General features: G+C 44.9%; 1 protein-coding gene across 1 annotated transcript in view; it reads left to right on the top strand.

Annotated features, from left to right (window-relative positions):
* The window catches only part of FCHSD2 (FCH and double SH3 domains 2), a 202,347-nt gene that overhangs the window by 75,715 nt on the left and 99,308 nt on the right, over positions 1–27,324 (top strand). Inside the window, exons 4-8 of the mRNA XM_054974082.1 lie at positions 11,903–11,979; positions 13,350–13,494; positions 20,635–20,768; positions 22,746–22,800; positions 24,057–24,185. Of these exons, the coding sequence (XP_054830057.1) occupies positions 11,903–11,979; positions 13,350–13,494; positions 20,635–20,768; positions 22,746–22,800; positions 24,057–24,185 (540 nt within the window). The remainder of the gene's footprint in view (positions 1–11,902; positions 11,980–13,349; positions 13,495–20,634; positions 20,769–22,745; positions 22,801–24,056; positions 24,186–27,324) is intronic.

Genomic DNA, 27,324 nt, shown 5'->3' with positions numbered 1-27,324 from the left:
TTGGAGATGACGCTTCTAATCTTATCTGATAAGAACAGGAACTGGTCAAAGTCCCTTGTATGTTTCAGGGGCAACCTGGTCTATGCCTGACAAGCCAGCTCAATTCTGAAGAGCACTTTAGGAAAATGTGGTGATTTGGAGGCAAAGCTGGCCATCTGTCTGCCTGTCTGTCTTGAGAAACTTAGAAGATTGTCTGGCTTCAAACTTTCCTGCTCCAATCCCTTGAGGCCTATCACCGGTGCTTTTCGTAATTGTGACTATAGTCTGCCTAATCTTAAGAACACTGCTAGGTGTTTCTGTCTGCTTCACCACATCGTGATTTATGAGACTATATCTTGCTCCTCCTAAATCCCCCCCCATGTTATCCTTTCCTGATAGTTAAAAAGCTCCAGCGCTAATAATTTAGATTGCCCCTTTCAGCACCATTTTACATTGTTGTGAAATCCTTCTTGGAATAGGGTAAGCAGAATAGTATACAGAATTCCAAACGTTCCTGAAACATAAAAGTATGGTGAAAGTTGTATTTCTCAGACCTTTGTGAAGAATTTCTGAAAACAGTCCCACAAGCGGTCTGGAGTCTGAGGCTCAGCCCCTGGACTTACCAGGAAGAGGGGATGGGAGACAGTTGGGGGGCAACTACCCAGCCACCCCAACGGACACCCAGGGCCAGCGTGGACCAACAATAGAAGGGGGAAAGAGGCACCCCAGCCACAGGAGGGCAGAGCAACTCCCAAGCCCCAGAGGGTCAAGTGGGGCAGGTGGAAGCCAGCTAGCCCCACCCTCTGGTGGGAGACCAGGGGGACGGGCGGGGAGAGTGAGGAGGACTGTCAGGAGGGAAATAGACCTGAGGGAGAAGGTACAGGGAGCAGGAGCAGCCAGCCAAAAAGCCAGCCAGCAACCTTATTTATTTATTTATTATTTATTTATTTATTTATTGGATTTTTAGCCCTCCCTCCCCGCAAGCAGGCTCAGGGCGGGTCACAATCATAAATAAGATACAAGAAGTAAAACCAATAAAATAACATCTCATGGATATCCACATTCCAAATGGGACACCCTCCCCCCTTTCCCTGCCCACCATACACAAGGGAAGAAAAGGGTGGAGGTGTGGGTTGGTGAACTAACTCTTCAAGCATGGGGAGGCAGATGGACCATATGCTCCCCCCCACTGACAGGAGACCGGCAGGGAGGCTAATTAGATGGATCCAGTGCTGGCCTCAACCATATGCCTGGCGGAACATCTCTGTCTTCCAGGCCCGCTGAAAAGATACAGGATCTTGACGGACCCGAGTGTCTTCTGACAGAGTGTCTTCTGGCAGAGGAGGAAAAGCAGCAGCAAAGACAGCTCAGGACCATGCCCCAGCCTCCAGGCAAGCCAGAGGGGGATTAGCCAGGACCAGGAAAAGCTGGGAGCAAAGCCACCCCAGGTATGGCGACCTGAGGCACTCCACAGGGAAAGCTTGGCAGCCAGCCAGGAAAGCACAGCTGTGGATGATCAGGGCAGCCAGCAGAGAGAACACAGGTGCGGCTGCCTAAGACAATGAGGGCCATGGGTAGAGTGCAGAGGGGGGCGTGGCTGGCTGGTGGAGCTGAGAATAGAGGAAAGGATATAAAGAGAATCCACCCACAGGGCGTGGTGGGTTGTGTAGGAGTGGAGTGAAGTGTGCAGCGGGAGGAGGAGGACGAGGACCACCACCACTGACAACTGGATGGAGACAGCTGTCGTGGAAGGCAGCCAGGACTATGTCAGGTTGAAGGGACCTGCGGGCAGACTGAAAGGGTGTGAGGGTAAGGTATACCCCCCTCCTTCCACAGAGTAGGATCCTGCATATTCCCTGAAGGTCCTTTAATGCTGAAGTCAGGCACGCCGGCATCTCACAGGGTGGCACCCATAGCAGAACCTGTTTTTGTCTACCACAGCATGGATTCCTCACGTTTATTTATATTGAACCCGCATTTTGCCATTTTCTTTTGGGACTACTCAGTCTGCTTGTGTTTTCTTTCACCATCTTCAGTAAATTGGTGGCAGCTACAAAATGGGCTACTTCCCCACTCATCCCAAGCCCTCTGTCATTTACAAATGGTGAAGTAAAACTAGTCCAACACACATCCTTGGGAGACCTCACGGTTTGCTTCCTTTCATTGTGAAAACTGCCCCACCTATTCCTACATTCCGCTTCCTGTTTTTAAACCAGTTACCATGTTATGAAAGAACCTGTGTTCTTACTCTCTGACTGCTAAGCTTACTCCAGAATCTTGGAAGAAAAAACTTAATTCTTCAGATACCCACCTCAAAAGAAGCGGTTCAGACATGAATATTTACTTCATGCCTTCTACAATAAAGAAAGATGCAAATATCCGCACTCACTTTAACCAGTATTTTACCATCTCCCTGGAATGCTTTCTGCTTGTTAATGTATCAAAGGTAAAAAAATTCTGCTTGTTAATGTATTTAAAAATGAGACCCTGGCTGCTGCCAGTCTTAAATAATACTGAATCAGATACAGCACGCTATAGAGCCCACTGGAAAACTTACAAAGTGGCGTTGATAGTGGCAAAGACGCATTATTTCTCTGCAACCATTTCATCAGTTGGTTCACAACCATCCTGGCTGTTGGAGGTATCACAACACCTTCTGACTGCCAAATCTGAACCTTTAGTGTCTTCAGAAAAGACAATTAGCTATGACACCTTTGCAAAGTTTCTTGCTGACAAAATAGCACAAATGCACTCTGATCTGGATGCCAGTTGTAATTTAGGTGAGGTGGAAGAAGTGCCTAATGCAGCATCTGTTCCGTTTATGAACCATTTTGACCCACTTAACAGTGATGGATGGTGACAGGATCCTGGAATCTGTGAAGGCCTCCACTTGTGCTCTGAATCTTTGCCCCTCCTGGGTGTTAAAATCATGTAACGACTTCATATATGAGCCCTGGATGTCTATCAGAAATCAGTCATTAACTCAGGGCACCTTCCCCTGACCACTTAACAAAAAACCAATGTGACCCATTATTGTCCAGTCTCTAATCTGTCCTTTCTAGGCAAAGTGATTGAGAAAGCAGTAGCAGACCAACTCCAGGTCTTCATAAAATCATAGGGTTGGAAGGTACCTCCAGAGTGATCTAGCCTAACCCCCCTGCACAGTGCAGGAAATTCACAACTACCCCCTTCCCCCCCACACACACACAGTGACCCCTACTCCATGCCCAGAAGATGGCAAAACACCCTTAGGATCCCTAGCCAAACTGGCCTGGGGAAAATTGCTTCCTGACCCCAAAGTGGCTATCAGCATTACCTTGGGCATGTAAGGAGGGGCAGCGAGAACTAAGCACTGATGTAACCCTTCCTGCCCTCCTTCTCTTAGATAACTCTTGTGCTCTGGACTCTTTTTCAGTCTGGTTCCAGGCTGGGCTGTGGGATGGAGAAGGTTCTGGTGGCTTTAGTGGATGACCCCTGTCTGAATGTAGGCAAAGGCCATACTTCTTTGTTGCTACTCCTGGATCTGTCTGCAGCCTTTGACACAGAATGCCTCATTCTATTGACGCATTCCAAAGTAAAAGCGAGTGTCAGGGGATGTGCTTTGGACTGGTTTAAATCATTCCTCATAGAACGGACTACTGTAATGCACTTTACATGGGTCTCCCCTCAAAGTCAACGTGGAGACTGCAGTTGGTGTAGAACAGTGCTGCTCGTTTATTATCAGAAGCTGGGAAGAACATGCATATGCGACTCCCGTTTTGTGGTCACTCCATTGGCTACCCATCAGTTGCCAGGCTCAGTTCAAGATTTCGGCGATCATATGCAAAGCCCTTTGAGGCCTTGGTCCTTCATATCTATGGGACTGCCTCTCTCTAATAAATAATATAAAATATCTTCTGGAGTGCTGAACATTTTGTACAAATTAAGCTACATTGGCACCCAACAAAAACAAAATATTCTCAGCAGGGGCGGAGAGGAGAACATCAAACAGAAAACTCTTCCAACTTATTTCTTACGTTAGGACACTTACAGATGTAGCCCCCTCGGCAAAGGATATCCTGTTAAGAGCTATGCTAAGAATCTTCTTGTTTTGCAATACAGATGTTAAATGGGAGGGATCTAGAGTGTTTTATAATAGACTTCAAAGGTATTTCCCTGTGGGAGGCACAAGGCCAAATCCATCAAATGTATAATAGTTGACAAAGCGGTCATTTCCAAGTTTTGTTCAGTGACCTCTCTCCTCTGGAGTGGGGCTTATTTTCCTCACAATATGGACACAGTGTGTGCAGGCGACTGCAGCGCAATAATTACTGCCATGTAAGATCTTTTCCCATTGCGAGAATATTAGTAAAGGAAATGATTTTCTTTCGGAATTGCAGGTTCAGCTGCTCCACTTCTGTGGTCTACTTTTGGATTGATTTTACGTGAGGATAGCCAGTGATAAGGGGAGAAGTCTTAGAAAATCAGAATGGCTGGGCAAGGCGGAACAATGACCTGTCTCAGGCAATCGCCCAAATAAGAGGCTGCAGGCGCTATGATCTGTTGTTCAGCCGTGGGCTATTCATGCATTCACCTGGCTGAGAAGTCGCTGGCTAAGAAATCTACCTGTCTGAGGAGGTTGAAGGAATGGGGGCTGGGACTGGGGAGACATGGGGGCAAACCCCTACCTGACCGTGGAGCTGACTGGGTAGCCTGCTCTCTCTCAAACTAACCTACCTCTCAGGATTGTTGCAAAGATGGAGTGGAGGTCTGTGTATGTCACCCTCGAACCCCTTGAGAGTGCTGTTCATTTCCTAGCTCTTTGGTCTTGCCTGTTATCCCCTGTGCTTCAAGAGCAATGGGAGGGGGAAGGTAGTAGTGCCTAGTAGGATAAGCTGGAAAGCCCAACCCACCGAGACAAGAGTTTTGGCATTTGCAGCAGATGGAACATCTGAAGGAGAAGATCAGAAATTCCAGGAAGAGGCTTTCCAGCCAAACTGCTCGTGTGCATTGGAAATCTATTTCTGGAGGAGGGAGTGCGTGGGCTTTGTGCCTTCACCTAGAAAAGAGCTCCTTCAGTCCCTCGTCAGACTGACCTCTCTGTCCAGGCCGTAAGACCCAACGGTGCCCCTCTTTTTCTCAGAATTCGCCTGCAATCCACAGGAAGCTTTGTAAGCTGCCATCTGGTACCCACCTTTCTCTAAGCAACACAAGCACCATTGTGTCCCAGTTTTCACAGTTGTGATGTTCTAGAAAATCCAGAAGACTGCCAGATAAGATTTAACTTCCTGAAGGGTGCTGAAAATCATTGCTGCAGATGTGCACTTCTCTTATACTGCTTGTGTATGCAGAAGTGCAAGAACTGTGGGAAAATATAAGGGGAAGGGAAAGGAGGGAAGAACACTGGGAAAAACAGCGTAGGACAGCTGTGCTTGGGACCTGAAAATGGGGTTAAGTAATCTCTGAAGATGCTGTGCAGCTGACCTTCTTAACATTCCAGGTATAGGGGATTTAACTGATGAGACCGCTTACTTCTGTGTGTGATGGAATTGCCAAGGTGCTGAAGCAGACCAGCTAAGCTGGTGCAGAAACTGCAATTGAAATTCTCGTCAGAGAATGACTTAATCTCATCAAGTACATATCCTTCATTTTTTCTGAACCAAATCATTCTTCTTACCAGAGGAAAAAGGGTTTTGGGGGGTGTTTTTTTTCGGGGGGGGGCACATTATCTGCCCTCTTTTAAACAGCTTTATTAGGCTCCAAAGGTGGGGTATAAAATTGCTAAACAGCTAAGGAAAATCCCACTCCTTTAAAGTATGTAGGAGGATTCTTTCAGTGGAGGTGGCTATTTCTTCTTGCTTCTGTCCGCTGAAGTGCTCAAGTAATGGTGCTAGTTATTTTGCTTCTTGTTAAAATTTGCTTCTTGTTAAAATTACTACTTCCCCCGCACTCAGAGATCTGTTGAAAAGTGAGCAGAGAGAAGAGCTGAAATACTTTAACTCGGTTCACCTTTTTCTCTCCTTTGCAGCCAAGCATTGCAAGGTCTTTTGTTTTGAACATACTCCTGGTCCCCCAAATTCGCCAGGATTGATTTGAGGGGTTGCTGTGCATGTGTTTGCAGCAGCAAACTGGAGCTGAGTCTTCAACCTGCTGGGGCCAGCAGTTGGGCTGAAGAGAAGCTGGCAACCTACTATTTCTTCCCCTCCAGCTTGGGCCACCCATGCACGGGTGGAATTGGCACCAGGCAGGCCTCTTCTCCAAAGCCTTCCTGCCCCCTTCCCATTCTTTAGCTGTGAGGGGTGGTGCCACTTATAACTTTAAGGATCCTGGGAATGGACCATTCCATACTAACTGAGTGGCTTCTACGATGGCTTTGGAGGCCAAAGGGGGAAAGGGGTAAGCTTGGGCCTCCCCCCAGTAAAATGATTTTGCAAGTGCTTGAGCTCAAGGGTTCAACCCTTGGAGCCAAGATGAACACCTACAGTGGCTTCCGAAGGGATAAGTACCCAGGGAATCAGGGAGCCCACAATGGCAGCTGTCTGACAGCCAGGTCCATAAAACTGGGAAGCAAGGGGGGGAGGGTCTTCCCCTTTTTTCCTACCCCCCCCCCCGGGGAGTTCTTAATGAACCCCCACCTCTTGAAAATATAGGCACGTGAACATCTAAATAATCTAGAGAGCCAGTGCTGGGTACGGATTAGAGTATCAGACTAGGATCTGCAAGACCCGGGTCCAAATCTCCGCTCTACCACGAATTCTTGTTTGGTGACCTGTCACATACGCTCAGCCTATAAACCACCTCACAGGGTTGTTCTCGGGATAAAATGAGGAGGAGAGAATTATGTAAGGGACCTTGGGTTCCCTTTGTGGAGAAGGGTAGAGTATAAATGAAGTAAAATTTAAAAACCCTCAGATTTCTAATCGAGTAAAGTCTAGTCACTGGGAGCTCCTTTAAGCAAAAAATTTCCCTGTTCATTAGCCGTCTTTGTTGTTGAATCAACAACAGCTTTGGATTCAAATCCAGAATTATCCATGGTGAGTAGGTCAGGAAGGCCCTTTCCTTGATACTCTTTTAATTGCAATGGGGTCATGGCATTTAGTCTCTTGAGAATTTACATGGGTCAGCTAGAATCTGCATAGAAAAACCCCTCCTGCCTTCTGTCTGGGATAGAAAGGCCCAGGGATCTCCGTTCTTAACTTGTGTATGAAGAAGACAGCTCAGACTCTTGAGAGCTTACCCCCCTGGAAATCTTGTTGGTCTCCCATGTGCCTCAGGACTCAAATCCAGTGGGTCCACTTCAAACATTTTGGTATAGGGCAAGCCTGGCTCTGCTTCTATTTGCTCCGGACTTCGCTAGTCCTGTTCTCTCTGTTGGTCTGTGTTCAGGCAGATTTGTTTGTTTGTTTGTTTGTTTCAGATTTCTATTCCGCCCTCCCTGCGAGCGGGCTCAGGGTGGATAAAAACATATTAAAATACAATAAAATTACATCTGCATTAAAACATTAAAACAACAGTGTGTTAATACGCATTTAAAACAGGATTTAAAACAGGATGGTGGACAGCTTTCACAGGATAATCTGAGGATTATGTTACAGTGTGGATCCTCCATGTTTCTCGCAAAACCTTGGTATTTTATGAACTTAAAACAGTGTAACTGCCATGACATAGCCGTGAATATCTGCTGTGAGTGGGTTGGTGGATTTTGAGGAGCTTTACAAAAAATCTTTTTCCCCATTCAATGTTTGTAGACATTTTTCACAGGAAACACTCATAATTTTGGATAGCTCCTTGGAGTACAGTTAAAATATGCCTGAAATCTGTTTTTAAGGAAGAAGTTACCTTTAAGACAATACCATGTTACATTAATTTGAAACATTTACAAAACTTTATTCTTCTACTTCATGCAACATTTTAATTGAGCATGCCTTTGCACAATTCATTCTGTCTCTGGCATTACTGTCAAAAATCTCCTGCCAAAGACAATTTTCTCAGCATGTCTATGTTTTTTTTTTAAAAAAAAATTCTTCTGCTGCATATGGATCTGTTTAACCTTCTAATCATAGAGAACACCTGAAAAGTTGGATTTCATTGATAAATGTCAGGGAAAGCTGGCTTGTAGAACCAACTTGGGTGACAAGAGGTTTTTCTCCTTAGAACTATCCCTGGAAAGTCTTGAGACTTTTCTATTCTTGTCATTCTTTTTAAAGATGTTCAGAGAAACAAGTTCAGTTGTCATTCTGGCTCTTGCTCTTGTTTAGTGGGGAGTTCACATGTAAAATGCAGAACTACTGGTGTGGTGTGTGTGAAGTTTTTAAAATGTGCTATCTGGGCATCATCAGTTGGTATAAAAAGAGTCAGTGTTGAAAATCCTTTGTTAATTCTTGAGGACTAGCCAAACTGATATATCTGCATGGGAGGCCTTTGGTTTTATTCTGTCTTGACGGAAAGTGTTTGAGTGTAAGTATTTATTTATTTATTTTGATTTAATTTATAGTCTGCCTTTCTCACTGAGACTCAAGGCAGATTAGACGATGCGAGATTAGTACACTCAACATGAAGGACGTTTCTGTAAACAATGCTATAGGGTAAATAAATGCAAGTTTACAAAGATATAACATTAGCAAGGATCCAATACAGAGTTGAAGAAATGTTGAAACAGAACATGAGCAATTCTAAAACTGACATTAAACAACATGAAACACAAGTAGCTCATAGGAGCACATATTTAAAGCAACAGATAGGACACATGGCAACATAGTGGTGAAGTCTGTGGTCCCTCCCTAACTCATTTTAGGACTGACATTTGACAACATAGAACTACCCAGTAGGGTCATACTTAAAGCAACAGATAGTATGCAAGACAGCATGGTGGGAAAGTCTGTGGTCCCTAATTCATTAGCGAAGCATCTGAGACCCCTCCCTACAATACAGCCTCTGATCTGAGTAAAAAAAACTTTTTGAATAATTCAGTTTTATATTGTTTGTGGAAAGCCAGGAGAGTGGGAACTCTCCTGACCTCCTCAGGCAGGCCATTCCATAGGGTAGGGGCCACCATAGAGAAAGCCCATGTACAAGGTGTTGCGGATTTCACCCAAGTACAGGTTGGCACCTGCAAGAGACCCTATTCAGATGAACAAAGCTGCCGTGGAGGGACATAGGGAGGGAGGCGGTCCCATAGGTTTGCCGGACCAAGGCTGTGAAGAGCTTTGTATGTGATAACCAATACCTTGAACTGAGCACGGTAACCGATAGGTAGCCAGTGAAGTGACTGCAGTGTGGGAGTGATATTCATGCTCCAGCTCGCTCCTGCTGCCAGTCGAGCTGCATCATTTTGCACCAATTGGTGTCTTCTAGTTAACTCATATAGGCGACCTATGTATAGTACATTACAATAGTCAGGTCTTGGGTGCAGCTTTGTTGGTGACTGCTGTATTAATGTATTTAGTTTTTATTAATTTTCTTTATTAATTGTGTTGACTGCTGTAGTATGATTCTAAGCTGTAGTAGTATTATTTTAAATAAATAATGCAGCTTTGAGGGACTCAACGTCATCTCTGGTATTGTTCCACTATTAAGTTTGAACCTGGATTGCTGTAAAATCAAATATCTATGAATGACTAGACGCATGATTAGCTGTTCTTTTCCCCATCTGGTCCACTTTGACCAAATATTTCCCGCTTCCTCTTCTGAAATCCATCTTATTTACTGAATGCACCTGATACTACAGTTTCAAATGGGTAGGCATGCTGCTCTGCTGTAGAAGAGCAAGATTGAAGTCCAGTGATACCTTATAGATCAACTAGATTTCCTGGCTATAAGCTTTTGAGAGTCAAGGCATCTGTCAAAGGGAGTGTGACTTTCAAAAGCTTATACTGTGGAAATCTTGTTGGTCTTTAAGTTGCCGCTGGATTCGAGTCTTGCTCCATAGTGTTTAAAGGCCATGTGGGACAGTGTTTAATTCAAAGCAAGGCTTTTAAAAGTCATTAGTTAATTATGGCAAATTCCCCGTGGGGTGGTTGAATTTCTCTTTGGATATTATACTAGCGCTGCCCTTTCATAAATATCTTTTTTTTACCCTTGTAAGGTCTTCTTTATGCTTTGTTTAAAGAAAATACTCAATTACTTTGGTTTTTAAAAACCCTTGAATCTATAGTATATCTAACTGTTGGAGGGATAGGATATCAACAGTAATGGGACATTGCCTGTATTTAAATACCGTAATCCCAGCTGTTTGAATTAAAAGGGTGCCAAGTGACCCCCAAGCAAGTACTGAGCACGCTCCTAGACCTCATGCTCAATGTAATGGTGCCAAAGGTTAAACTATTGGTAGATTTCCCGGTTGGAGCCCAACAGCGACGGTCTTTGTCTGGGGGACCTTTTGAGAGGCAGAGCAGCAAGTGCCCTTGAGAATAGGACAAGGAGAACCTTGTATTATATGCTGAATATGAATACAAACCCCACTGTACCCATCTTAAGTGCAAAGGAGCTTTTATGGCCATTTGTGCTTTCCAGTGTGGAATACCCAAAACCTCACAGTTCCAGACTTCTTAACGTACAGGGTTGATGATGGAATTTTTAAGTGGGTTGGGGTGTGTGTGTGTGTGTGTGTGTGTGTGTGAGAGAGAGAGAGAGAGAGAGAGAGAGAGAGAGAGAGAGAGAGAGAGAGTACATGTGTGCAGTATTGGCTGTTTTTCATCTGGGAATGATCTCTGCCCATCTAAGCCAAGCGATCTGAATAGATTTTTAAAAATTCTCTATTGTGTTCCTTGCCCGCGACAACCGTGATGCCCATCTTGGTCATTCATTGGTATTTATTATCAAAAAAGCGCTTGAATTTCCCACATCCAGACCTTACACCCAGTCTACTGTACCGTTCTGATTGTAGCTCCTAAACACAAAATGGATCTTCTTATGCTATTCTGTGCCTGCTGCCCTGCGCTCATAAATGCAACGCTCCTGTGATCCACTAGCAAATTGGACAGGAATAAACACTTTCAAATATCTTGCCGTTTTTTGAGATGATGGTAAATGAGTGAATGAAGCTGAATGATTGATTTAATGCCGCCCCCCTTTTTATTCCATTTGGTATGCAAGCTATAAACTTGTAGATTATGGTTTGTCGAGTTTCTTAAAAGGAGCTCAGCTTGCAAGGTTAAATCTCATTCCAGCTTTTCTTTCAAAAGCGGGGTAGAGGGGAGAGTGTTCTCCCACTGGTCAGGAGAGAATAGCTCACATATACACAAGCAAATTCCCACTGATTCTCTTCAGAAAAACCCATTTTGAGCATATTGGTGTTTGAAATGAAACCAGCAGACCTCCAAACGGTGTGGCTGGTGTAGAACTTTGATCACTGGCATGCCACAAGGCAACCATCTTTCCAACACTGGTGATGTAATGTCACTTTATCTGTTAGGGTTATGCACAAGCAAACAGTTACAATTGTACATAGGAGGATGCCATTGCTCTGAGAACTTCCCAGTATATCACTTCTGTTCCACCACCTGGAGAATTTTAATTTTTACGCCATTTATACTCCACTTTTCTCCCCAGTGGGTACCCAAAGTGGCTTACAGCATTCTCCCCTTCGTCATTTTAATTAATGAGTTAGATGAATGCCTATGAGAACCATATCAGCAACTTCTTTCAGTAATTGTCTCAGATTATAGTGACAATAGCTAATGTTATTACTGCAGGTGAGGTGCAGGTGACCTCCTTGGAAGGTCCATATCTAATCAGATTGGAGAACAATGCCACAGTTTGCCTGGGTGTGTAGATGAATGTTTGTATGTCTTGCTTACTGACTCAGCTAGGAAAGAATTTGGGGGTAAGGGAGTTTAAATGTCATTCCTGTTTTCCTTCTTATTGATACGGCACATAAGAATGAGAGGATATGCTGAGATTATATGTTTACTTGTAAATAACACTGTGTTTATCTCTTTACTAGGGCATTCAGAAACTGGCTAGTCAGTACTTAAAGAAAGAGTGGCCTGGAATAAAAGTGGATGAGCGAAATGATTTTAGGTAATTTTAACAAGCCTATTAATTTCCAATACTTTTTATTGCTGGCGAAAACATTCTGCAGTTGTGATCATGTGGCCTGTTAGTTTGAAATAATATTTTGCCCAAAACTTACTGAGGTGGAGCTCAGAAAACATTAATGCACTTGCTAGTTGAATTATAAAGTTTATCAAAATATTAACGTATATTGTATTGAATGCATACAACTTTTTTTTTTAAAAAAAAGGAACTAGTGTTCCTACAATAAAATTAAAAATGGATTACACTCTTACCTAGTCCTTAATGTAATAGCTTATAGAATTCAGGAAGACTGAGCTGAAGCATGCTAGGTACCCTCATTGAAGATACCCTTAGTTTTCAGAGATGTCTGCTTCGGCTGTTCTAGACTACAGTCCTACGCTTGTTGGGGGCAGGTTGACACACGATTCAGTATGCAGCGCGTTGCAGTAGGACACTTTCTCACTGTGTATGCAAACCTACAATGTGAATCAGAGCTTCCATGAAACAAGTGGAGCCTGCACCTAAAGTCCTCAGTTCCTCCTTGAAAGTAGGGCTGTCAAGCCTCAGCGGCGGGGGAGGAAAAAAACAGTGATAGCAGCTACATCACAACATAACTTCCAAGTAAAACCCAGAAGTGACATTGGGTAGCTCTCGGAATCACCAGAAACGCTTTGGAAACTCTGCCCTATGTCACTTACGGGTTTTACCCGGAAGTGATGTCTTGACCTAGCTTGCCGTTGCTTCCCCCCCCTCCCCATTTCTTCATCCTCAACCCTTGAGCCTTGCAACCTTAACAAAAAGCCATACAGCCAATGGAGGAGAGTGTGTGAGCCTGGAGTCTGTCTGCCAATCACACACTCAGCCTACATGTTGGAGCTGTAATGAACTGGTCTTGGATGGCGACCACATCCCATTGACTCCAGTAGGGCTGAAGAGTGCATTTGGGAACTGGAGATGATTTTGTAATGATATGAGAGGTCACAAGGAATCAACTTTATTTTTGTTCTCCAGTTTCAAAATCCATCTTTTGGGAAACTAGCCAGTGAGACGTGAACTAGCCACGGAGAAGAGAGAGCACATGATGGTTGCCGAGAAGCTGTGAACATCCGAGTTTTTTCTGTAACCCCAGTTTTATTTTCAGAAGCCGTGATAAAAGTGCTGGATCTCAGATTTCTGGGTAGACCTTTCTGGGGTTCCTGATGGAAACGCTCTTCAGCAGAGAGAGCTCTGGCTTTATAGAGCAGCGTATAAACTGGCAGCCTTATGTCAGTTATTAGCATCAAATAAAACTTTTCTGTCTTTTCTTTCTCCTGTTCTTCCCTGCCCTCCCCCACACATCTGGCGGCCTGCTGATGTTTCTTTCTGTCTTTTAGGAGCATGTATCCAGTGTGGAAGTCGTTTCTGGAAGGCACAATGCAAGTGGCCCAATCGAGGCTCAATATCTGTGAAAACTATAAGAACCTAATTTCTGAACCTGCCAGAGCCGTGAAGTGTTTCAAAGACCAGCAGCTGAAAAAGGTATTGTCCTCGGAGACGTCTTTGTGTCCTTTCTGTTTAGAAGGCGCAGGCTCAGTTGCAAGATTGCTACCTTTCAGCAGAACTGTTGCTAAACCACCTTCGGGAGGCCAGATCCCGTTGATCTGTCAACCGAGCAGAGGCATTTTCCTCCAGTGCAAGAAACCTGCCATTGATGTGAGAGGCTCACATTGATGAAAATTTCATGGTGCTGGAGTAAAGTGCCACCACAGGTGCAACAGATCTGCAGAATCTAACCCGCATTTTAGACTTTGTTTTATATTGACGATAAGGAAGATGGCACATGGCCTGGTGATAAATACTGTGATGTTATTTTTCTTTCTTTCAAGTTTGCGTTTTGTTCAAATAGAAATAGCCCTCCGTTTTCTCTCTCTTCGCAGCATGACTTCCTTATTTGAACTGTTTGCTCTAGAGCACTTTGTCTTTATTTATTTAACCATTTATATCCCTCCTGTCTTTCTCAAGTTTGACCTTAAGGCAGCGAACAGAATACAAAATAAACAAACTTGGGCACAGCCCACTGAAATTATAATAATCCATCAAAAATGAAGTCCAGTGTTAAGCTTCTGGGGTAGGTTGAGGAGTCTGAGCAGGTGGAAGCAGGTCTGCCCTTAATGGAAAGCTTTCATTCCAAATTCCTTTTGCTCATTGCTTATAACACTTCTTGTGCTGTATTCTGAACTGGCACCTGGTCTTCAGATTGGAAAAAAAGACCCTCAGCATTTATATTTTGAAAAAGAAAACACTAAGTTTCTAGTCCTCTTGATTTCTGAGATCAACTTCAAGAGAAATGAATGAACAACAACAACATTCAATTTATATGAGAGCCAATTTGGTGTAGTGGTTAAGAGCACGGGACTCTAATCTGGAGAACCAGGTTTGATTCCCCACTCCTCCACTTGAAGCTAGCTGGGTGATCTTGGGTCAGTCACAACTTCTAGGAGCTCTCTCAGCCCCACCACCTCACAGGGTGATTGTTGTTGTGGGGATAATGATAACATAACCACTCTTGAGTGGGTGTTAAGTTGTCCTGAAAGGCAGTATATAAATTGAATGTTGTTGTTGTTGTTGTTGTTGTTGTACCCACCCTTCTGGACAACTTAACAGCCACTTAGAGTGCTTTACAAAGTATGTTGTTATTATCCCCACAACAATCACCCTGTGAGGTGGGTGGGGCTGAGAGAGCTCTGAGAGAGCTGTGACTGACCCAAAGTCACTCAGCTGTCTTCAAGCGGAGGAGTGGGGAATCAAACCTGGCTCTCCAGATTAGGGTCCTGCCGCTCTTAACCACTATACCAAACTGGATGGTGAAAGGATTGGGAGAGAGTTTCAGTTGCCAGAAAATGGGTGCTTCAGTATATTAGTGCAGCTCCTTGTACATCCATGTCTCCTCTTCCCCAGCCTACACTGAGTTTTCTTTGTCATCCAGTCTTTTTTTCCTACTGCCACACCAATCCAGGTTAAATAATTAGGGCTTCTTCTTTTTTTTTGAAGACTCAAGATTTGGGGAACTGAATATTTCATAAATATTTCATAAATCTAAACATAGCTCCTAGCCCCATCTGAAAAAGGACGTGAAGAGAGTTTGCGGCAGTCAGAACAACAAAGATGGGGGGGGGGCGCGAGGGGCAACTTTGATTAAGAACTTTATTGTGGCAGAACCTTTTGTGAGCCAGAACCTGCTTAATCAGATGCACAGTATTGCATCTGACGAAGAGTGCTGTGGTTCTCAAAAGCTTATGCTACAGAAAAGTTGGTTAATCTTAAAGGTCCTACTGGACTCTTTTCTATTTTGCTACTACAGACTAATACAACTGGTATGTTGTATTAATATACAGAGCACAAATGAAAACAAAGACCAGTCGGTAGGGTAAAAGTTTGATTCAGAGGAGTGGACCACTCTCAAAAGATGCCATAGAGCACTGAACGGTATAGAAAAAAAATCAACCAAATGATGAAGGGATTGGCGCACCCACTATACAAGGAAAAGCAAAACATTTGTGGCTTTTTAGTGTAGAAAAAGATTTATTACTTAAAACATTTCTAAGCTGATTTTCCACTCAAACATGGTCCCCAAGGCAGTAAATATCAAAACATTAAAACATCACTTAAAATAAGGTGTATATATAAAATATTTAAACAATTCAATAAAAACATAGACTTACAAACACAAATGTAGCAGGTGGAGGTGTAACCTTTATAGAACTGTGATTAGTGGGACAGAAGTAGGTAGATGCTTCTTCCTTTCTCAACACTTTGAGAGACGCCTTTACAACTTGTGTGCCCCCCCCAGCAGAATTTGCACAGAAGTGGGAGCTTATTATGTTACATGGCTAGTTAGATTATCTTGTTAGTTCAAGACACTTCCCAGTCCCTGGCTCTAAGGTTCATGCACACAGATGCTTCCTTGTTGAAGTTAATGAAGTTGAATTTTATTCTTTGGGCAAGCGAGTTTATATGACTAGTGTACATCTGTGTATCTTCCATCACCTTGGGTGGGGGAAGCTGCCAGCAAAATAACAGAACAAATTTTATAACACTAATCAAACGCATCCCACAGTGTAGCAGGCACCGCTGAAAGGTAAGCTTCTTTGGAGGCAGCTTTGAACTTTTCCGAATTGGGCTAGGGCAGGTTTTCATCTTAAGGATCAGCCCTTCTTTAAACCTTTAAGGAATTATTCAAGGGTTTAAGGGTGTAGCGGAAATCAAGATGATTCAGCCGCATCCTGTAAAAGCATCCCAGGCAGCCCGCCAGAAAGTCAGCACAGAGGCAACCTTGTGCACTACTACACACAGCAGACTATTCTCCTTAAGGAAGGGAAATAGACAGACTGTTGTTTTTAAAGCAGAAAGTGTATAGTTGATGAAATACAGTTCATTAGATCGTTTTCTTCACAGTGGTTTTATAGCAGTATATTTCATGCAGGTACCAGGAACACATCTAGTAAAAAAGGAGATCAGTTCCTTAGTGTGGGTCTACAATCTACAAACCAATTCTTGCAGTTAGAGTAATTACAATTGCTTGATTCCTTGGAAGAACGCAGAGTTCACAAAAGCAACATTTTGCTGCCTCTCTCTTTTGACTGGAAACTCCCTGTATCCTCCATAAAGCTGCCTTTGAAGGCTTTACCCATCCGCCCCCACGTACTGGCTGCAGCCCATTTCACTACCTCCCCAGTCGTTTTTGAGAATCTCCCAGGAGCAGCTTCTCAGGAGGCTGCAGTGAAGGGCTAGTGCCAGCAGCAAGCAGCCTTGTAAATGAAACTCACTTTTGCTTGTAGTTCTTAAGGATGGGATGATGTGCAATACCATACAACGAAACTCTGGCAGCATTGGTTAGGACAAAGCAGCTATGGGGAAAGGGTGTGTATGGACAGTGATGGGAGGGAAGAGTACTTGAACCCTTTGGTTGCTGGCTCCTTATCTGCACCCCCCACAGTGAGATTCTTGATGTCTGCTGGATATGTCACCATCCTAAAACCTCTTTATCACCGTGGACGTCCCTTTAGTGTTTAGTTAAATGTATTTGCTTACTCGCTTCTCAGTCTCCCATCGCTGAAGCGCTTACACAGAAGCACCTCAACATTTGCATTCATCTAAAAATATCGGACAGATTTAACTCGTGCTAGCATACAAGTAAGAATGAGCACACGTCCCCTAATCTGGGGCTTTCGTGCCATAGCTGGAATTGGAACATGTGTTGTAACTCTCAGAAAGTTTAGTTTTATTTCCTGTTATCAAAAGGAGTTCTTAAAATAAATATGGGGCATGAAAATAAACTGCTTCATGTGTGCTGTGGTTCCCCAACAGTAAAGTCTCATCAATTTTCCTCCATTGGTTGCTTTTGTTTGCCCTCTGTCAATCAGCATAGGCTGGCGGGTTGTAATTCTTCCGAGAGAGTTCAACATCACTTTCAAGGCCGTGATGAAGTAAGCCCTGCAAACAGTGGTAGAGGGGGAGCCTGGCAGTCAGCTGCTTTCTTGGAGCACCAAACTGACTTAAGCACACAGTCGCACTTTGCGGTCGTCCAGGGTACACAAGGGGCTGCTGATTCTGCCGTAAAAGTTCTTGAGCATCCAGAACTTTTTCAACCAGGCTTTTGGACTGAAGTGGTGTCTGAGGTCCAAGGCCATCAACGAGAAATGACACCCGAGTTCTAAAGTGGCATCTCCGTCTTGCAATAAATGTTGGCAGCCTTCATTCCAGCATAATCTCAGCCAGACAGCGTGGCCCAGCTCAGAGAAATGAAAGCAGCAGCGTTGAAAACACTACTACCCTTAATGGTTCTTGACTTTCTGAATTTTTCAAATTTAGTTTAGTTTTTTCCATAGTGGATTTATATAATGAGTCAGGTTGACTTGCCTAATATTGATGGTTGTTGTGGGTTTTCCGGGCTGTATTGCCGTGGTCTTGGCATTGTAGTTCCTGACGTTTCGCCAGCAGCTGTGGCTGGCATCTTCAGAGGTGTGTCACTGAGAGATCTCTGTCTTTTGGTGCTACACCTCTGAAGATGCCAGCCACAGCTGCTGGCGAAACGTCAGGAACTACAATGCCAAGACCACGGCAATACAGCCCGGAAAACCCACAACAACCATCGCTCTCCGGCTGTGAAAGCCTTCGACAATACATTGCCTAATATTGTCTCTTCTGAGTCGCAGCAAACTCTCAAGGTTCTCCTTGGGCAAAGGTCTTTCCCGGGTCTGAAATCTTTTTATCTGGAGATGCCAGGAAAAGAACTTTGGTTCTTCTGCGTGCAAAAACATGCACCCTGGCACTCAGCTGTTTTTGACAGGAGTTCCCATGTTTCTCTTAGTTTCTTTTATTTATTCCTTTAAAATATTTTTGCCTTGCTTTCTTCCAGAGACACAAAGCTGCTTACGAAATTTTGCACATGAAACAAAATCTAATTCAAACGACAGCTAACGACCTAACCGTCTCCCAGTACACCCTTGAAGCAGGCGATAAGCTGCCAGGTTATCCCAGGCTGATGCTAGTTCTGCTGCCGCTGCCTTTCAAAAGGCTACGGCCACAAAGCACGGACTAAGAATACTTTGGCCGCTGTTCTTTGGCTCACTCCAAAGGCTCATGCCTCCTCTGGCCCATAATTAGGCTTTGCATTGTGTGCTCACACAGCCCAAGGGTTGTTCAGCTTAGATGCTTCCAGTTCTGTTTTTTCAGCAGGGCTCAGCGGAGATAACAGAATCATTAAAAGCATCCCTAAAAGCAGTTTTTTAAGAAGGTTAAAGCAGTTTTTAAAAATAGCATCAGTAACATAACTAACACCACCGAAAACCCTGAAGCCACGCCAGTAAAGTTCTCTGGAGCAGAGAAGGCCTTATGTTTTTGCCCTTAAAATCAGTTATTGATAGGCACTTGCCGACTTCAACAGGGAGTAACTTTACAGCCTCAAAACATTAGTAGGATTAACCTTGCCCCTTATGTATATATGTGTGTGCTGTCAAGTCACAGCTGACTTACGGCGACCTCTCAAGGGTCATAGGGTCATATGGTTGGAAGGGACCTCCAGTTCATCTAGTCCAACCCCTTGCTCAATGCAGGAAATTCACAACTCCCCCTCCCCTCACACACACATGCCCAGTGACCCCTGCTCCATGCCCAGAAGATGGCAAGACACCATCAGGATCCCTAGCTGAACTGGTCTGGGGAAAACACTTCCTGACTGCAAAGTGGCAGCCTTACATACCCTGGGCATGTAAGAAGGGACCATGAGCACTGACGTAACCCTTCCTGCCCTCCCTCTCATGATCTGCCTTGGCTTGCAGAATCAGCATTGCTGTCAGATGGCCATCTAGCCTCTGCTTACAAACCTCCAAAAAAGGAGGTCTCTCAAGGCAAATATGGAACAGAGGTGATTTCCCATTTCCTTTCTGTGTAGAGCAACCCTGGTCTTCCTTGGTGATCTTTCATCCAAGTACTGAGTATGGCCAACCTAGCTTGGCTTCTGAGATCTGATGAGATCAGGTACGCCATGGCACCTTCCTTCCTGCTTTGCCCCTTACTCTACCAGTTACAAATAAATATATGAAGCTGCCTCATATCAAGTCAAGCCCTTGGTCCATTATACTCAATCTCGTCTACTCTGATCAGCAGCAGCAGCAGCCCTCCAAGGTCTCAGGCAAAGCGAGCCACACCTTTTATCTGAGATCATTATCGCTGGGCTTCCTTGGATTGATCCTGATGTCTTCTTTATGGAAGGGATGCATGCAAGGCTAAGTGGGGTCAGTTCCGCACCGAGTCCAACTGAGTCCGTGGCCTCAGATAGGAGGGCAGCAATTTTCCATTCCCCCAACCTGTCTCTTCCATTTCCGCCTCTGCCTCTGTCCCTGTGCCACCCAGGAATTGGGGCAAATAAACCTCTTTTGAGAGGAGAAAGAGGTTTATTTGCCCCAATTCCTGTTAGTCTCTTCCAAGTTTGTTTAAACACAGTGTAGCGATCCATGTGTGCCCTTCAGGGCTTTTGTAACCGCTTCCAGGGTAATCACAATGGTAGCCTAACTTTAACAAGTGAAAGAAATCCAATAAAAGTTAGTGAAGTTCTCTAGGAAAACATGAGCGTGAGCATCTTCGGGAAAAAAGGAGTATCATCTACTTCAGGCAGAGGCAGCAACGCCATTTGCTGAGAAGGGACTGCCACTAAGGATCAAACTAGGCCACCGGCTGGCATCTCCAACGTTTCCGGGCATGTCCCAGGCTGGTTATGACAGCTGTGATGTCAAATCTGCCTGAAAGCCTGAATGTAATGTTACAAGTTGCTAGACATCATTTCTAGCTCAGACCTTTTCTTCCGCTACTCAGGAGAGGTGGGGAGGGCTCAGCCACTGGGGGACCTTCCACTTTAAGCGGGCAAACAGCCTCCCTCCCTTGAGAAGACCGATCATCCCAGGTGAGCTTGAAAAATTACCCATGGCTGTATCTTTTTGCCAGAAGTGGCAGGGAGCAGTTCATTGTCTTTAGGTAGACAGAGTACGTTTGAGCCAACATGCCCAGCATAAGAATGCTTTGTATTAAAATAAGCAGACTAAAGTCTCTTGCATTAGGGGTGTAGCAGTAACTCAAGTTCTGTTTTAATGCTGATATCTTGGCTTGTGTGTTTTTATGCAGTGCGTTGACCAGCTGACCAGGATCCAGGCTGAACTGCAAGAGACAGTAAAAGATTTAGCCAAGGGGAAGAAGAAGTACTTCGAGACTGAGCAGATGGCTCATGCCGTCCGTGAAAAAGCTGATATCGAGGCCAAGTATGTTGTAACATGTCTGCAATTCCAGCATACAAAGTGTTTTACCTGCCTTTAATACACGCTTATGAATGCACATGAAGCTGCCTTCTTCCAACACAGTTTAGCCCAGAAGATGGCCCTCTACCTCGACACAGCTGATCTCGCCTCCTGGATCCATGCCACAGCAACGTCAAGATTAGTCTACTACAATGCACTCCACATTGTCTCCCCCTTAAAGTCAACTCAGATACTCCAGTTGGTGCAGAATGCTGTAGTTCAGTTACTGTCAGGACATAGGCAGAGTATGCGTCTTACAATCACTCAGTCCCCAGCTACCAGGCTGTTTAGTGTAGTGGTTAAGAACAGCAGGACTCTAATCCGGAAAGCCAGGTTTGATTTCCCGCCTTCTCTGCTTGAAGCCAGCTGGGTGACCTTGGGTCAGTCACAGCTTCTCAGAGCTCTCTCAGCCCCACCCACCTCACAGAGTGATTGTTGTGGGGATAATAATAACACACTTTGTAAACCGCTCTGAGTGGGCATTAAGTTGTCCAAAAAGGGCAGTATGTAAATCGAATGTTGTTGTTCTTTTTATTCAAGGAATTAGCTATCACATACAAAGCCCTTCATGGCTACGGTTCCTCAAATCTATGGGACCGCCTCTTCATCCCAACAGGGCCTTCTGCTGGCTCCACCCTGCAAATAGGTAAAATCAGCAGTTGCCCATACACATACATTCTCTGTAGTGGTCCCCATCTTATGGAACAGTCTGCCTAAAATGATCAGAAAAGCTCCCACTCTCCTGGATTTCCACAAACTTTGCAAAACCAAAACCAAATTCAGGAGAGCTTTCTTATACAGGAAATAGGGCTGTGCCATGTAAGGAAATTATTCAGAGAGATGCTTTGGTTAAAAGGATAGGGACTGTAAATGATACTACTGTGTACTCTCCATTGCTGTAAGTTTGCTCCTACTGGGTAGTTTCGGCTAAGTTTAATACGTCATATGAAATGGCTTGTGTTTTGTTTTAGCTTTGTATTGGATCTCTGCTAGTTTTTCCATTTTTGCAACCCATACCCTATTGTGCTGTTTATTTGTTGAACGCCTCAGCCGCCGCTCGTATTGATTTATCTGCATTGAGTCTTAGTGAAAAAGGTGGGCCATAAATAATATAAATAATAATACTGAGTCAGATCACTGGTCCATCAAGGTCAGTCTTGTCCACTCAGAGTGCCAGTGGCTCCCCAGAGTCTCAAGTGGAGATCTGTCACGTCACCTACTGTCTGATCCTTTTATCTGGAGATGTCAGGGATCGGTCCTGGCACCTTCTGCATGCCAAGCAGATTCTTTTCCACTGAGCCACCGCCAGTCCCATTTAATGTGTGAATAATGTATAACTTACCCTGACCTGGATAGCCCAGGTGTGCCTGATCTCGTCGGATCTCAGAAGCTAAGCAGGGTCGGCCTTGGTTAGTAATCGGATGGGAGACCTCCAGCAAAGGCCAGGGTTGCAGAGGCAGGCAACGGCAAACCACCTCTGTTAGTCTCTTGCCATGAAAACCTCACCAGGGGGTCGCCATAAGTCAGCGGTGACTTGACAGCACTCTCTACCACCAACAGATATCTTGGTTTCTGGGAGTAGAGTCCAAGTTTCTAGGCAGTCTTTTCTCCAGTTGCCCCCCCCCCACACACACACACACACACCTGCCCCTGGTTTTTAAAATGAGAAACTTTTGTAAATTGAAGGAGTCAGCTTTTTTTCCTTTTTCAGGCCATTGATGGGCCACATAGAAATGAGCCAGTGAACATTTTTGTGAGCTAGTAACCATTGTGGAATTAATTGGCAAGGCTGGTGGGGCCTGAGGCCGAACGCTCGTAGTTTCTCCGCTCCACTTGTCACTTTGCACCCGTATTTTGGAAAAGATGCTCCTTCGCGTAAGCCGCTCTTTCAGCGTGACTTCTGAGCACTTGGCTGATATACTCCCTTCCTTTCTCTTGCAGGTCTAAACTCAGCCTCTTTCAGTCGAGGATAAGCTTACAGAAAGCAAGCGTAAAGGTGAGTATATGAATAAGGGCCCAGACCCCACGGAACTGTTTCCCTAGTGGTGGTGATTTCCCCCATTTGCGAGAGGAAGATTTCTTGAGCCCGAGGAAATAGCCATCATTAAGGGAACAGATCTGTGGGATGCAGTCCAAACTGCATAAGTTCATGGAGGTGTGTTCATGTCTAGTGGGCGTGCCACCAATGTTCAGAAGACAGAGCAGACACATTTTGCAGTGGGACATGTTAAATTCAGAACGGCACAAATATTGCAGTTCTTACGTATCTATCTGTATCAAAAGGTCATCTATTGTAAGTCCTCATTTGTCAAGGACTGGAGGTGGGAGCAGCTTTGCTACCAGTACAGTCCCAGACTGATGCCTCATACTGGTTTTTAGAGGCCATGATTCTGGCAGAGCCTCCTGGCTTCGGCCTGTATAGTCTCTCTTTCCTGTTTCGTTTTCTATGGCTTGGTTATTTCAGCCAGCCTCAGAAAAATACTCCCTTCCAGTGTACTTGTGACTGGAAAAGTTCATGTTGCGTTTCATACGTTAGTGTTGACTTGTGTGGAAGTGACGTCTGCAAGAAATGCAATATGTGAAGCTGTAAGCACTTGGAGAGGTGGTGGAAGGGAAAAAATGGCCATTGGACTGATGGAGTGACGTCACTTCCAGGAAAACTGCAGAAGTGACATCAGTCCTCTCTAGGCCCACTGACAACTCTGTGATATGAGAGAGGTCTATCCACAGTGACTAGTCAGTGAAGTTGATGAGTAGGAGCATGTCGCTCTCCTTTATAAAAAAAAAAAATTACTGCTCCTAACTTTGGACCATCGAGTGTGATGTGCTGTAGTACTGACAAATGGCTCAGAGTGTGAACTGTGGACCCCACACTTCTGATCTTGCATTAGCCAAGAAATTAGTGGCCTTAGGTAAGCTACTGTACTATCTCAGCCTGTTACGTCCAATACAGAAGTAATTCTGACCTACTTTCCAAAGTTGTTTGCAAAGACAGTAAATTGTCTGAAGTGATTTGCTTAAAATGTGCTGTATAAATGCTAAATTTATGTCGCTACATGTTAATGATTTTTTAAAAAAAGAATGATCTATCCAGCTAGACTGCCCTGTCATTCCATTAAAAGCAGAAGAAATGCACGAAAGGAGCACCATCAAACTTCACCCTCTCAAACTTTTGCTTCACGGTGTTACGCTCTTGTGCCTTAATTACTGCCCATCTTTTCCTGACCATCTGATTCTCTTTTCTGCATATAGTTAAAAGCCCGCAGGTCGGAGTGTAATTCTAAAGCTACTCATGCGAGGAATGACTACCTTCTCACTTTAGCAGCTGCGAACGCACACCAAGACCGCTACTATCAGACTGACTTAGTGAACATCATGAAGGTAACGGCAGATTTCTTTAGTTGAACAACTTTCTTTCCCCCCCCCCACTAGGTTATTGACTTTATTATACAGGGAGGTACAGTTTTAAATAATACATAATATAACGAAAGGATTATTGTTTCACTTATGTGAGTTCATTCTCTCTGTCTAGACTTTTGGCAGTGTTTGAGATCTCGTTTAATTATTAAGTGTTATCGGCCAAATAAAGATGCAGTGGTAGCTAAAGCATAGTTTGTGGTCCCTGGACTGTGCTTTGGATCCTAACTCTCCTTTCACCCACACAAGCCTCGTTTCTGCTTGCGCAGAGAGGGAGGGGGCAGGAGGTCCATCAATATCATCCCCTCCTGTTGAGGATCCACTAACTCGTGTGGCATTTTAGGCAGGACCGTACGTGGAGGGAAGGGAGAGTTCTCCTCTGCAGGTGCTGCCGTGCTTGTGTTCCTTTGGACCCTGTGAAAAAAAGATGAGTTGAACTATCCATATCTCTCCTTTCCTGGTGGAGGCATCATGGCCCTCTTGGGCCTCTGTCACGGTGGGAGGAAAAATAAACACATTGAGACAAATTATGGTTAAGAAAACTAGACTGTGGTTTAAGTGGACAGAGGTGGTTTATTATCAGCTGGGAAATCATAGTTTAAAGTGGTCTCAAAAATCCCAGGTTGGTGCCATCTGTGGTTTGGCACTCATACATACTTCAGTGTGAACTTTTTTACATTCCCCAGCTTCCTTGTCCTTTTCTACTTCCTTTCAGCTTGTGCTCAAAAGAGGCACATCTCTTCGTTGTTGCTCCTTTTATAACACCTGAACTGACAAAAAAGAGTGTGCACCAAAAAAAAAAAAAAAAAAGGTTGATCCAGATCTGGGTTTCAGAGAAACCACAAATATTCAGTATCCTGAAATCCAGGTCAGATTCTCTAATCTGGCTCGGCAAGATTAGAGAATCCTGCTCTCCTCGCAAGCGGGCTCAGAGCAGATCGCAGGCGGTAATAGATACAATAAAAACAAATTACATAAATTTATTAAAACACTAGTCACATCACCCAAACACTAAAACACATCTGTGGGGCAGGATGGCCTGCTACCAGATGACAGCAGTCTGGGGGCAACACTCCAACCCTCTGGTAGGAGGCCAGTTTTTTGGCCCGCCCGCCTCAACCCCCATATGCCTGACAGAACATCTCTGCTGGGGCTGAGTTTCCACAGGAAGAGAGTTCCACCAAGTTGGGGCCAAGAAAGCCCTGGCCCTGGTTGAGGCAAGGCAAACCTCCCTAGGGCCAGGGACCACCAGTAGATGTTTATCTGCCGAACGGAGCAGTCTCTGGGGAACATGTGGCGAGAGGCAGTCCCACAGGTAAATCCCGCTAAGGGCTTTAAAGGTTAAAACCAAAACCTTGAACCGGAATTCCACTGGGATCCACTTGGGGACACCCCCTCAAATTTCAGGAAGATTGGACCCCGCGGTCCAATTCTATGGGCCCCTGAATAAGGTGCCCTCAGCCAGTCTCTATTGTTTCCTATGTGAAACATTTCCAAGGCTTTCCAGGCAAAGAGAAACCTTAAGCAAGGGCAACCCCGGGCCAAAAGCGAGCCCCAAATGCGAGTCCCACTCCCAGTGCAAGCTAAACCAACAAATCCAGCAGAACCAAAATATTGCAAGGTAACCAGTACCAAACCGGGGAACCCCAATGTCAAACCAGAGAACCCCAAACTGAAGCAAGGGGAGGTGAGGCCCAGCAGAGCCGTGGAGTTTAAAGTGTGACTGGTGGCAACTTGAAGGGCTCTTTTGGCGTCTTGGCGGAGGTGGAGATTGGGATGGAAATCCACTCTGACTGTTGCCTCCTCTCCCCTGCTCACTTGCTGTGGCGTGGAGCTTGGCAGCTACAGCAGAGGCAGGGCAACAGCAAGTGAGAGAGAAGCAGCACAAAGTCGAGGCAAGCTCTGCAGCACGGCAGGAGAGCGGTGCGAGGCTGGTGGGGTACAGGAGGTAGCCAGCAGAGAGACTGGGAGAGGAGCCAGCGGGGAGTATGGGGAGCTGTGAGGGCACAGGCCAAGAGAGACAGGCCTTCCCTGCCCCATGCCTGGAAAAATAAAAGTATGGAGAAGCCCGGCATAAATCTGGCTATTTAGCCAGTTCCCAAATCCCGGATCACCCACCCCTGTTGACAAACTGTAGTTCCAGCCATTGTCCACCTCTGGAGGACCCTGCACCGTAAAGATGGGAAAGCAGGAGGCAAACGAAAGCTCTGAATGGTTTGTTTGTACATTTGGGAGCTAAAACCGTAGATGGAGTTCAAAACTGTTGCTGGTGCAAACCGTGGTTTGATGGGATTCTGAACTGAGCCTGTGTGGAATCTGATGCTCTGTTGAATATGGAACACAGGCACAGGGAATATCTTACGGCCAAGAGCCAAAGAGCTGTGCGCCTGACTTTTTTTTGCCTAAAGGAGCTTTGGGCTTCTGCCTGTTAAATTGCTGTTAGGGGAGCTCCACAAGCTATTTGTGATGCAGCATAAAGATAAGGAGTCTGCCACTCATATAAAAGAGTACTCCACAGGCTATGCATGCACAACTCTTGGCCATGCGCAGTAGTTTTTTTGGACCCCAGCTGAAGATTTTCCTGAAGTTCGATCTCAAATAGAGACTGAGCTTGTCTTTTAAGCACCTGCCAGTGGGAGATTTGATCTGCTCTTTCTCAGTCCACAGATTCTCCAGAGCTGGGGACATCCCTCTCCCCCACCCTTATTTTGAAAATGGGAGGCATAATTGTATGTGACATCTTAGATGAGCTGACCTAAATTAAAGTAAAAATGATAGGAGGGAGCGGGGCTTGCCTGGTGGTTTCATGACAGAACAAACACAGTTGGGTTGGTGGGTGTTCGCTTGATTGGCAACAATAACTGCTGTGAGAGTGAAGGTTGTCTTTCATCAGTCTGGTGTTAACTGAATAGCTGTTCAGCTTGCAACAGAGAAGTAGCGGCCTTCTGCTTTTGAGAAACGAACTATGGAGGAAGCAGGTGTGTTAATTGTTGATTAAAGCGGCAAGGCAGGGGCAGAATGAGCACGTTCTACTTCTTCCTGTATTTCCAGCCAGTCTCACTGCCTCTTTTTAAAAAGAAAATTCTTACTGCTGTCTAGGGTT

The sequence above is a fragment of the Eublepharis macularius genome, chromosome 3, assembly GCF_028583425.1.
Source record: "Eublepharis macularius isolate TG4126 chromosome 3, MPM_Emac_v1.0, whole genome shotgun sequence".
Taxonomy (NCBI): domain Eukaryota; kingdom Metazoa; phylum Chordata; class Lepidosauria; order Squamata; family Eublepharidae; genus Eublepharis; species Eublepharis macularius.
Note: the sequence above shows the minus strand (reverse complement) of the source record. Positions and strands in the feature narration are given on the sequence as shown.